General features: G+C 35.4%; 1 protein-coding gene across 5 annotated transcripts in view; it reads right to left on the bottom strand.

Moving 5' to 3' along the window:
* SYNE2 (spectrin repeat containing nuclear envelope protein 2) overlaps positions 1 to 12,945 on the bottom strand; it is a 416,605-nt gene that overhangs the window by 303,995 nt on the left and 99,665 nt on the right. For all 5 annotated transcript variants that reach the window (XM_072629431.1, XM_072629430.1, XM_072629434.1 and 2 more), the window contains exons 9-11: positions 7,839 to 7,939; positions 5,704 to 5,805; positions 4,988 to 5,125 (exon numbers count right to left, since the gene is read on the bottom strand). In XM_072629431.1, the coding sequence (XP_072485532.1) occupies positions 4,988 to 5,125; positions 5,704 to 5,805; positions 7,839 to 7,939 (341 nt within the window). The remainder of the gene's footprint in view (positions 1 to 4,987; positions 5,126 to 5,703; positions 5,806 to 7,838; positions 7,940 to 12,945) is intronic.

Raw genomic sequence — 12,945 nt, 5'->3', positions numbered from 1 at the left:
GACACCCCTCTAAAGCAGATTGATCCCAAGAGAGTAAATTATTTATTCACCATTCCAGAAAGCCTGTGACATTGCCAGAGAGAGTTCCAAAAGCTCTGAACTCCATTGAGAGCCATAGAGAATGAAAGGTACCCTTGAGATTAACTTAATCCCTTCTTTTCACAGAAGCAGAAAATAATTTCTTTTTGTTTGTGAGGATCACATGTTAAAAAGAAAAAAATAAATATGACAGTCAACTCAACCGCTCGTGTTCAAAGGGAGAAGAAAACATCTACTGCCTCTCCTTCCCTGAAAAACAAAAAAGCTATCATGACACCCTACCTACCTGTCAGACTTCCAACAATCTCAAACTTTCAAAATATTTTGGAATGCAAAAGTAAGACAAAAACAAGTAAAGACGTGTTAACCTCCCAAAAAATAGCTATCGCAAAGCTAACTTCTCAGGTAAGGGTTGGAGATTTTTTTTTTTATTTAACTTTACCCTTAACAGCGTTTTCCCAAACAACATTTGTTGTTCAGTAGTTTTCAGTGGCGTCCAACTCTTTCTGACCCCATTTAAGGTTTTCTTGGCAGAGATATTGAGTAGTTTGTCATTTCCTTTTCCAGTTCATTTTACAGATGAGGAAAATGAAGGAATAAAGTTAAGTTACTTCCCTAGGGTCACACAGCTAGTAAGTGTCTGAAGTCAGATTTGAACTCAGGAAGATGAGTCTTCCTGACTCCATGACTGGCGTTCTAAACAATGTCACCTAGCTGCCTTAACAACACTTAGCTTCACCCTAAATTACAATCTAGAATAGAGACCTGGGAAAGATTTGGTCAACAAAAAAAAAAAAGAAAGCTTTAGGAGGAAAATAACAAAAAATAGCCAGAGAGAAGTAGCAATGGCAAGTGGAGACAAATTTCTATTTATTAATAACAAAATGCAGCAAGAGCAGCTAGGGAAAGAAATCTCATTCAAAATAATTACATATAATAAAATATCTAAGAGTTAACTGAGGAAAAGACACTCGTGACTATAGGGATACAAATATAAAAGCCTCTTTACAAATACAATGGAAGACAAATAACTGGAACAATGTTAAGTGTTCATGATGGGACCATGCCAATAAAATTAAAGTGGTGATGTCACCAAAATTAATTTATAAATATAATATCATGTCAACCAAATTACCAATTTTGTCTAGAATTAGACAAAATAATAACAAAATCCATCTGGAGAAACAAGGGAAATATTTTGAAAAGATAGGAAGAACGTGAGACTAGCATTATTAGATCTGAAACCAAAGTATTAAGCAGAAATCAGCACAACTATCTGGTAGGGATAGAGATAGGGACCAAATCTGTGATTTTGTTGATATAGGAATTCTCTCTTTGGCAAAAAAAAAACTATTATGAAAACTGGAAAACAGTTTGGCAGAAAATTAGGCTTACCTCTATATCTTATTCCATATTAATAAATCAAAAATTATTTATTATGTGCCTATGAAGTAAAAGGCACCGGTGATAAAATACAATGAATGAAACATTCCCAGATTACAAAGAGCTTGGAGGAAAGATAATAAGAACTTAAACATTATGTGCATATATATATATATATATATATATAGAGAGAGAGAGAGAGAGAGAGAGAGAGAGAGAGAGACAGATGGTTATCTGCATGTATACATACACAAACTTACAAAACAAACAAAAGAATAAATACAAATAAATGCAATATCCTTATTAGATAGAAGGTAGTTTGAGAGGGAGGGCACTAGCAGTTGAAGAAATTAGGAAATGCTTCATGTAAAAGAAGGTAATATTTGAGCTGTACCTTAAAGGAAAAGTAGGATTCTATGAGGCAGAGGTGAAGGAGTGCATTGCAGGCATAAGAGACAGTCAGCATAAAGACACAAAGATGATAAATGGACTGTCATGTGTGAGGAATGGAGAGAAAGCCAGACTGGCTGTATCATAAAATGCAGGAGGAGAAATAATGAACAAACAAAATAAGATAGTTTGGGACAAGGTCATGAAGAGATTTATAAGCTAAACAGAAGACTTTATATTTGATTCGAGAGACAGTAGGGAGCGACTGAGTTTTTGAGAAGAGTGACATAGTCAGATCTGTGCTTAAGGAAAATTAGTTGGGTGGCAATATGAAACAGCGAATAAGCTCCAAACGGATATACAACCTCCCCAGAAAAAGGTAGGGTCATAAAAAAAATTAAGGAAAACAAGGGCAGCCAAAATGTAAGAAGACAGTAAGATTAACAACTAAAATAGTGTAGTAACCTAGGGATAAAAAATGAAAGATAAAACTAAGTCCAATACAACTCAGCAGCCCTGAGGGCATTACTACATTAAAAATACTGTTCATAACACTGACCTTGAATCATCAAGAAAGCATCAAATTATATTTGGTATATTTGACTGTCTCTCACTCTCATTACACAACCAATCCACCTGCTGGTTTAGTCACACACATCATTGATTGAGTCTTTAATGCCATATCTTTGGTGTAAATAATCAATGGCAACATTGCAAACTATTACGCCCATGATTGATCTTTCCATGTCCATTGGGCTTTTTATAACTTTAATTCTTTTGAGATCACAATGTTCCATGTTTCATAGTCACACAGTATCACCATGACAATATTGATTTTAAAGAGATAGGCTTGGGGACCAGTGAGCAATATAGAATTATTGAAAACATTGTACAAGCGAAGTCCAGTCCAATCCTCTTCAACCATTTTCTGATATTTACTGACTAATTCAATGGACTGCTCATCTATCTCTACATACAATACTTTTTTCTGAATTTTGGTTTCCTACTGTAGTTGACTAGACTGATCTCTTTTATTGAGTAGGATCTGTGGCTCTCTAGGCAATCATATGCTTGGCTTAGAGGACAGAATGCTAAACCTGGATCCAAGAAGACTCATGCTTAAGACCAACCTCAGAAACTTACTAGCTGTGTGACACTGAGCAAGTCACTTAATTTATGTCTACTCCCATTCCTCATCTGTAAAACAGGGATAATAACAGCACCTACCTCCCAGCGTTGTTCTGAGGATCAAGTGAGATAATATTTGTAAAAGGCCGTTAGCACAGTGCCTGGCATATAGTGAGTAGATTCTTAATACCACCCTCTCATGGTTTTCCAGGGTTGGATAAGTACAATATTATCTATGAAAGGAACTTTGGGAGAAGCTCATTATCAAAAGAGAATCCTTTTATTTGAACTGTGTGCCATTCTATGACACTGGTGAGCAATTCAGTCACCTAAGTCCATTAAGTCTCCATGTTTTACACCTCATTTGATGTCAATATTCAGAGGATCAATGAACAAAGTTATGTCCATAATCTCATCAGTAATATCAACCAATCAACAAATACATATTACCAATCAATGAGTATGTATTAAGCATCTACAATGTACCAGGTATTATGCCAGGTTGTGGAGACACAAAGACATAAATGAAAGTCATGTCTTCAAGGAGTTTATATTCTATTGGAGAGGAAACATGCACATATGTAAGTATAGATAAAATTAATTAGACAGTAACTTTTTAGGGAAAAGCAAGGCTTTAGAATGGGGGAAGAGGATGAATAAAGTTTCATGTAGAAAAAGGAATAGTTTTGCTGAGCTTTAGGAAACTGCTAAACTTTGAAGGAAACCAGGGATTCTAAAAGATGGAAATTAAGTCAAATACATTCAAGACCAGGGGATCAGCCTGTGCAAAAGGCTAGAGACAGGAGATGATGCATAAAGTCAGTTTGGTCAGACTAAAGAGTTCATGAATTGGAGTAGTGCATCATAAGATCCGAAAGGGAAATTGAAGAAGGTGATGAAGACGTATCTGCTTAATCTTAGAGATAATAGGGAGCCACTGGAGTTTATTGAGTAGGGGAGTGAGCAGGTCAGAGTTATGCTTTAAGAAGATCACTTTGGCAGCTATGATGCAAGGAGATCAACTAAGATTCACAGGCTTGTGTAATTTGAAATACTGGGAAATATCTTCCTGGGAGAACCTTCAGGTTGCATGAATTTTGTTCTTAAAATCAATTGACAAAAAATGCTGTAAGACTTCATCAACCAAGTTATGTGTTCATAAAGAGGGAGTCAACAATAGAAAATCATTAGTAAAAGCCTATTTATTACCTTCTCATATCTTTGTTGGAGACGTCCCTGACACAAGCGTAGATCATTATCATGTACATTATATAAAGATGAGAAAGTAGGCAAATGCATCAGTTATGGTAGCTGAGAGAGGTTTCTTCGAGAGAGGGCATATAAAACTAATTTAAGACTTTCTACTCTTTTGGAATCTTTCCCTTTAGAAATATCTTCAGAATTTATCCCTAAATGCCTTTAAAAGAAAATCCACCAAAAAAAAGATTACTAAAGAAGGTTTAATGGCTAAGTTTTAAGTATTTGGAAATCTACTTACGTGGACTAGATCATTTCCCAGTAGTACCCTAGAAATGAGGGATTGCTATTACTCAGCTTTGGAAGAGAATAAGAAAAACCCAGTGAGACATGCTCAAACAAATGCTCAAAACTAATCAGAAGCTCATTTATTTTCCTCCATGTCTAGTTCCAAGTCCTTCTTAGATTTGTCCTACTGAAAGTAGCCTAGGGTCATGTGGCTAATATCTTTGTGGATTACTATACCAAAAGGACAGGTTTGCAGTTTTGCTCAGTGGCATGATAGAATACCTATTCCCATTAAGCTGTTACTAAAATAGGGCCATGGAAAATTGGAATTGGCCTCCAAGGATAAGAAAAATCATAATATAAAGATTTTTGGGCTCCACTCATTATTCCACTTTTTTTACCATCATATGCTTAAACCTGCTTGTTGTTGTCCCTTCTGTTTGGTGAATTTTCCATGAAAGTCTAACATAAGTCAAACTCAGTGCCATTCACTAAGGAGAAAGTTTTGCCCAATCCAAACAAAATCAAGCAAAGCTTCTACGATTAACATAATAGAAATCACCTGATTAGTAAGCTTATCCCATGCTTGTCGTAATCGAAATTGATCGTCAGCCAGCCCAGCCACATTCCTTTTTATCGACAACACATCCAAAAAGGCTTTTTTTTCTTCATTGAATGACTCCAAAAAAGCTCGCATGCCCTACAATTTGAATAAAGAGGTAATTGAATATGTATCCTTTATAATCTCAACTATAAAGCTCACTTAAATATTTTTTTCTTTATCTGTTCTTTATTCATGTTAGAGAGAAGTCTACTAATATAATGGCCTTAAACTTGCTCTTTCTTCATTGCACAGATTCTTCCTCTCACTCCACCCTAGAGTCATAGATACTAATATACTGATATAGATGTCCCTGTGCTACATATCACTGGATCAGTGCTGTGGCATTTTTACTACAATGTGAACAAATCCACCTCATTATGCAAGAGCAAGAGAAGTAAAATGAAGATCTGTGGAATATGTGATGACCTCATTAATACTTTTATTAATCTTTTGAGCCTCGCAGGCACATTATTAGTGTTTGGTGATCAATTCTGCAATGTTTTTCTGAGGAAACAAAACTCTAAGACCAGGACAGAATTTTATAATTAGATAATTTTACTTTATGAATACTTTTAATCAGTCTACTCAATGCAATAAGGTCCTTTATGAATGGCTAAAAAGGACATTGTGAATCAAAGCAAAGTGTTATGTAAGTCAATAACTTCTGCACTTACTTGAGATTTTTTAAAGTATGTCTCCTTTTCTGACTCCATCTGTAACTCACGCAACTTTTCTTCTTGCGAAATCAACCAGACTGTGGCATCTTTCACCTTTTCCTAATGGTCAGAACAACAACAAGAAAAACACTTTGGTCATAAAATGGTTAGTTATTATATGGCAAAATGATATGAACAACTAGTTCTCTAAAGAATTCCAAACTATTAACAACCATATGAAATACACTAAATGACTAATAATAAAAGAAATAAAATCAAAACAACTCTAAGGTTTTACCTCACCCTGAAAATAAGCAAAGATGTTAAAAGATAGAAATAGTCAATGTTGGAGAGGTTGTGGCACACAAGTGCATTGTTGGCAGAACTGTGAATTAGTACAAGTATTTTGAAAAGTGTTTTGGAATTGTGTAAATAAAGTCACTAAAATTTCCATGCCTTTGATCTAGAAATTCCACTGCTACACTTGTACCCTGAAGTGGCCATTAATGAGAAGGAAGTTCCCATATACACCAAAACATTCATTGCAGCACTTTGGTAGCAAAGAATTGGAAATGAAGTGGATGCCCATCAACTAGTGAAAATGGCTAAACAAATTGCGGTATGAATAAAATGGAACATCACTGTGCTACAAGTGCTTAACCCAGTGCCTGGCACATGGTAGGTGCTTAATAAATTTACTGAGTATAAAAAAATTATCAATATGGTAAATACATAATTCACTCTGCATTAATTTACATAGTTCTTTTCAACTCTTACTTTACTGAGAAAATTGAGACCATTTGTCATGAGTTCTCTATTCTCCCTTTATTGGACACCCCTCTCCCGCCCCCCCCCCCCCACACACACTTTCTTCCAGTCTCTAATAATGAGGTGGGTCTCCAAACTACTAAGGCTAATCCTTTTACAAGCACCCTTAATTCCCCCCACATTCTGTTGCCTCCAGCAGATTACCTCCTCAAATCATGTTCTCTTTCTCAACAGCTAGTGCTCCCTATTAAAAAGCTTGTATTTATTCTCTGTATAATTATATATGTACTTGACAACTCCCTCCATTCCCAATAGAATGTAAGCTCCTTGAGATTAGGAATTACTCTCATCCTTTCTAATGGTATTCCCAATGCCTAGCACATTAGGTGCTTTAAAAATTCATTAATTGATTGATTGAAAAAATTAGGCAACCCCATACAAAGATCCTAAGCACTTAAACAATGCTATTATATCACAGTACCCAAAATGAGTTGGCTTGGATATTTTGATTATCTTAGGTGTGGTGCATCTGCCTGTGTTCAAAGACAGAATCCATATTGTGGCACCATCAGAAAAGGTAAATTTTATTTTTTACTTTCCTAGATTTTATTCTCTATAATGCAGAAGATTTTTTTCCCATTAAGCCAAAGTAACTCTTCTTTCATTCTACTCTGTTTCATGAACAATCAAATTAATTTGTTCTCCCAGATTTGGTTTCTAAAAAATTATTTAGGAAATCAAGGAGACAGCAGGTCAGAAACAACTGAACTACAGAACTACTGAATTATAGAACTAAATTCAGCCTGCATCTCTCTTCCACATCAGGCAAGCCTCTGCCTTAATATCTACAAAATGATGATTGGCAAAAAAAAAAATAAGCCTAGGGTAAGTTTCAAAATACACAAGGTAACTATGTGATTAAATTTCTGGAAAAAAAAAAACCAATCAGCAGCTTACAAGTGTAGCTATGCTTTCATTTATCTCAATGGAGGGTTCTTAACTCTGTGTCATTTCTGTCCTTTGGGAATCTATTTTTAAATGCAGAAAATAAAATACAAAGAATTATTAAGGAAACCAATTATAATTAATAGTTGTCAAAATATGTTTTTCCAAAGTTCTCAGATCCCAGGTAAAGATCTCTTGATCTAAATGAAAGCCAAGGAGGGAATGAAGGGAGTCTCAGTGTATGTTCTTTTCTATGAAATTTCAACCTCTCAGTTATGCTTCTGGTTGACAGATGTGACAAAAGAAATGGTCAAATGACTACGTAATAGTATAAAGATAATTTTCATGACAACTTGATGCAAGAATGACAAATAAATGTTTTGAGAGAACTATAAGTACAGAACACAAGTGACTTCATTGGTGATGATACAGACAACTACCTGAACTTCATCTCCAGCCACAGGTAAATCTTTGGAATACTGCAGAAATTGGGCCACATACGTCATGATTGATTTTTCATCTGGGTTGATAACATCAACATCTGCAAAACAGATCATACCATTAGTTATTTTTTACCAGTTTCTGGTTTGATCATAAAATTTATTACAGACATCATATAACTGAGTAAATTGAAATATAATTCTTTTATTTTATTTTTCTTGCTTTTTCCAACACGGCTCATATGGAAATGTGTTTTACATGATGTAACATGCAAAACTGATATCACATTACTTGCCTTCTCAATGGGTGGAGAAGTAAGAGGAAGGAAAATAATTTGGAATTCAAATAGAATTTTACAAAAAATAATTTTTAAAAAAAATTAGCAACAACAACAAAAATAAAGTCAACAGATATGTGTTTAACAATAATTCACTCACTAGAATAGATTATGCTACATAGAAGCCTCAACAATAATCCCAAAATATTCCTCACTCTCAGAGTCTCTGGCTGCCTGCCCACTAGAAACTCTAGGCTACGAATAGTAGAACAGAGCCAAGAGTGGCAGAAGGCAAAGGCTTTCTTGGCTCCCAGAAGCTGAGAAACCAGAAAGTGGAAGACTGGAAAAGTAAAAAACATATTCCTCACAACTTCACTATTTTTGAATTTATGATGATTAGGAAACAGATTAAGCTGAAATCTACCATTGCTCAGTTGTTCCCAAACAATAAAAAACTTGGGGAATGGTGCGCCAAAGTAACCATTTGGCTAGTTCCAAGGTAGAAAAGCTAAAAGTGCCATGACTGAATGTAGTCTTTCTTTTATATATAAACTCAGTGTTCTTCATAAAATGTATTAATTTTTCTAAATAGTGTGCTGGGATTGGGAAGTAACTTATAAAATGTATGGGTGGGTCAATTTTAATGAAAATTGTCAGAGGGCTGTTGATGCTTGGGTTCCAAGCTATACCTCAACTGATATACTCTTTTGGCCTGATTTTATGGATGCTAAAAAAGCTTCACAGAAGCCTCAAATTAAACTGATTAATTGTATTATAGTCGGTTATAATGCATCCACTCTAGAGAATGGGCAAATGACTTCTATAGTCCAGTTTTCTTCATCTGTAAAATAAAAGGGTTAGAACAGAAAATATGCAAAGTCCCTCCCAGCTAATAAACTACTAAGTATCATTAATATTCTAATATGAATTAGGCAGCAAAATCCCTTGTAATATGACATCAAGACAAAGGAAGGTTTTGAATGGAAGAGGTTGGATAGTCAAAGCATTGCGGAGGGACACCAGGCATAGCCTTGGCTACTGAAGAGGCAGTATGAGACCATTGAGTCTTTAGAGGGTAAAGAGAGGGTAAAGAGGGAGGAAACAGGGTTGAGAAGATACCTAGGAAAAACTCTGTCTACTGCACAAGGTTGCTCAAGGATCTGGGCATCAGGGTTATTACCAAAAAACAGAGTAGGCATCCAATGGCAATAAGTCACAAGGTATTCACTGCTGGGGGAGCAAATTCCATTTTTGCCACACATTAGGTATCTATAAAGCTTGCAGATCTAATTTACAAACACTACAAGTTCCTTCAGGGTAACAACTACATGTGGTAGGATTTATAGTGAATCCAAGTTCCTCCCCCATGTCCTACATGGAGTCTGTCTCAGGAGACATGGCAACTCTTTAACATCACCCTTTCTGCCAGATCCAGAAAGCGACTTGTGCCTAATAGTGCAGGCAGTGTAGAAAAGAAATGCTTCCCTCCTTGAAATAAGAATTCATGGCCTCAGAATCTCACTCAGGATAAAGACAAAAGGATTTTGACACTCATATACATATTACGTATGTGTGTGTGTGTGTGTGTGTGTGTATTATATATATAAGCAGATAGTTAGATGGATGGAGGGATGGATGGATGGATAGAATTATTAGAGAAGTACGAAAACGTACTTAAAAGATTTTTTAAATTGTTGCAGAATCACAGAACCTGTAATATCTTAAGAACTCCTGGGCTTTTCCCTATACCCTAGAGCTTGTGTTCAGTCATTTTTCAGTCATGTCTGACTCTTCATGCCCCATTTGAGGTTTTCTTGACAAAGATACTGGAGTGATTTGCCATTTCCTTCTCCAGCTCATTTTACAGATGAGGAAATTGAGGCAAACAGGGTTAAGTGATTTGCCCAGGGTCGTGCAGCTGAGGCCAGATTTGAACTCAGGAAGTTGAGTCTTCCTGACACTCTATTCATTGCATCATCTAGCTTCCCCTGGAGCCAGAGTCATCCTATACATGCATGTCTCCTCCAAGTGGAGTGTGAACTTCTTGAAAACAAAAATTTTGTTTACTCTTCTATTTGTATCCCTGGTGCTTAATATAGCAAGCCCTTAATAGATGCCTTTTCATCTATAAAATGCAGATAATAATAGCACTTAGCTCCCAGGATTGTTGCAAGGATGAGATAATGTTTGTAAAAAGTTTTGCAAGACTTAAAGCACTATATAAGTGCTGGCTATTATCATCATTATTACTACTTTCATTCATTTTATTCATTCATTCATGTTCAGCTAGGAGAGACCTCTGAAACTACACATTCCAATCCAATGAAATCAACTGGAACTCAATCCAGGCCACAATCCTAAAGTTGCGAGAAACAATGAATAAATCATATGTAATCTTTCAATCTCCCAAGGTATGCTGTCAAAAGAACAATCACAGATTACAGAAAAGAAGCATACTAATACTGAAAAATACTTAGAAGATCTCAGAGAAAAATAATAATGCCAGTTTCACTAGCTTATTCCTTTTCGAAGCTACAAATGATATATGCAGGTAGACATATTAACCACCCTGCAAAAGCATTTAAGTCAAAAGATTGACTCACACATTCACAAGTGATTACTATGTTTGAATTACAAGAGAAATTAATATTGCATTTCAAATGACTAAGCTAGCTGGTCCTCACACATTGTAGTAAACCAGGGACTATCATTCACACAATGAGAAAATTATCTCTTAGATTATTTCATTAGTTTCTTAATTGTCTGAAAATACAAAAAAATAAATTGTTTTATAGCTAATGAAGATTTAGGGAGCCATAATATAGCAAACAAGGAGACAGAAATAAGGAATTAGCACAGAAAAAGAGAAAACTACGAAGAAAAGGGAAGAAAATGAGCCAGAAGGTGGGGAAATCAGAGAAGAAGAAGAGATGAGGTAAAGGAAGAAAAAATAAAGAATATTACTTAAAGGAAAAATCAGTAAAAATACTAAATTAATAAAATAATAAATGTATACAAGAATCATCAAAGGGAACAAAAAGAAATACTATCTCCTGAACAGGATCTTGGAAATCATCTCATTTTAAAGATTTAGAAATAAGGATAGAAAATGATGTAAGAAATAGAAAGGATTTTCCAGGGTTTCACAGTTTCACAAATAGCAGAACTGAGAGCATATCCCTGTGTCTGGACTCTGATTTATTCACCAATAAGCTGCATTGCCCTTCTATGTTTGTGCAACGTAAAGTCATATAGATAAATCACTAACTCTGACTTTAGCTTCAATATCATTCTCTAACCATTCTCCTCATCCAAAGTCATCCTCTCTATGTGTGCCCTTAATCCCTTCACTTCTTCTCCAGCTAACTGCCCCCTTGATTATCTTCCCTCTAAACTTCAACTTCTCCCTTTACCCTTGACAGGCATGCCTCCTCCATCCTTTAAAATTTTTCATTAGTTGTGAACTAATTCATTCATCCTGAAGACCAATTTAGGACTATTCTCAAAAGGCTATAAAACTCTTTGACCCAGCAAAACCACTATTAGATCTGTATCCCAAAGAAATCAAAACAAAGAGGAAAAGCACCTATATGGATAAAATATTTATAGTAGCTCTTTTTGTGGTGGTAAAGAGTTGGAAATCAAGGGGATGCCTATCAACTGAGGAATGACTAAACAAGTTACGGCATATGCTTGTGATGGAATACTTTTACTATAAAAGAAAGGATGAGTAGGATGCCCTCAGAAAAACATATAAAGACTTACATGCAAAGTGCATGTGAAGAATCAGGAGAACATTGTACACAGTAATAGCAATATTGTGCTGTGATCAACTGTGAACGATTAGGTATTCTCAGCAATACAACGAACCAAGACAATCCTGAAAGACATATGATGAAAATGCTATCCAATTCCAAAGAAAGAACTGATGGAATCTGAATGCAGATCAAAGCATACTTTTTTTACTTTATTTTTCTTGGGTTTGGGTTGTTGTTTTTCGGGTTTGTGTTTTCTTTCACAACATACCTAATATGGAAATATGTTTTGCATGACTGCATATGTATAACCTATATCAAAGTGTTTGCCCTTCTCAAGGAAGGGAGGGCGAGGGAGAAAGGGAGGGAATTTGGAAAACAAAATTTAAAAAAAAAATGTTAAAAATTGTTTTTACATGTAAATGAGGAAAGAAAAAAATTTCACTTGATTCTGCTATCATCCTATAGTTCTCTTCTTTTTCATAACCAAACTCTTAAAAAAACTGGGTACTCTCATTACCTCTCATCTCACCCATTTCTCAATCCCTTGCAATGTAGCTTCCATCAACAAAACACTTCTCTCCAAAGTTACCAATGGTTTCTTATTGCCAAATATGAGGCTTCTATCTCAATCCTTATCTTTTTTACCTCTTCATCTCACACTGTTGATCATCTTTTTCTCTGTTTTCATGATAATGCTTTCCCTTAGTTCTCTCCCTGTCTGCCTGACCAATCCTTAGTCTCCTTTGCTAAGGCTCTACCCCAAGTCCTCTTCTCTTCTATCCTTACCTTCTCTTTTTTAAGTTTCATTAACTCCCATGGGTTTCATTATCATCTTTATGTAGACATATTGATAAACTGATTAAGTGAATTATTTTCCAACATGATGTCAAAATATGTATGAATTACATGACCCTGAGGTTTCACCTTCAACCCATCAGATTGGAAAAGATGACAGACGATGAAAATGGTAAATGCTAGAAGAGCTATGGGAAGATATTAATGCACTGTTGGTAAAGCTATGAATTGATCCAAAAGTTTTGGGGAACAACTGGAATTGTGCCAAAAATATTA

The sequence above is a fragment of the Notamacropus eugenii genome, chromosome 1 (genome assembly GCF_028372415.1).
Source record: "Notamacropus eugenii isolate mMacEug1 chromosome 1, mMacEug1.pri_v2, whole genome shotgun sequence".
Taxonomy (NCBI): Eukaryota; Metazoa; Chordata; class Mammalia; order Diprotodontia; family Macropodidae; genus Notamacropus; species Notamacropus eugenii.
This window is presented reverse-complemented; position numbering and strand designations above follow the sequence as displayed.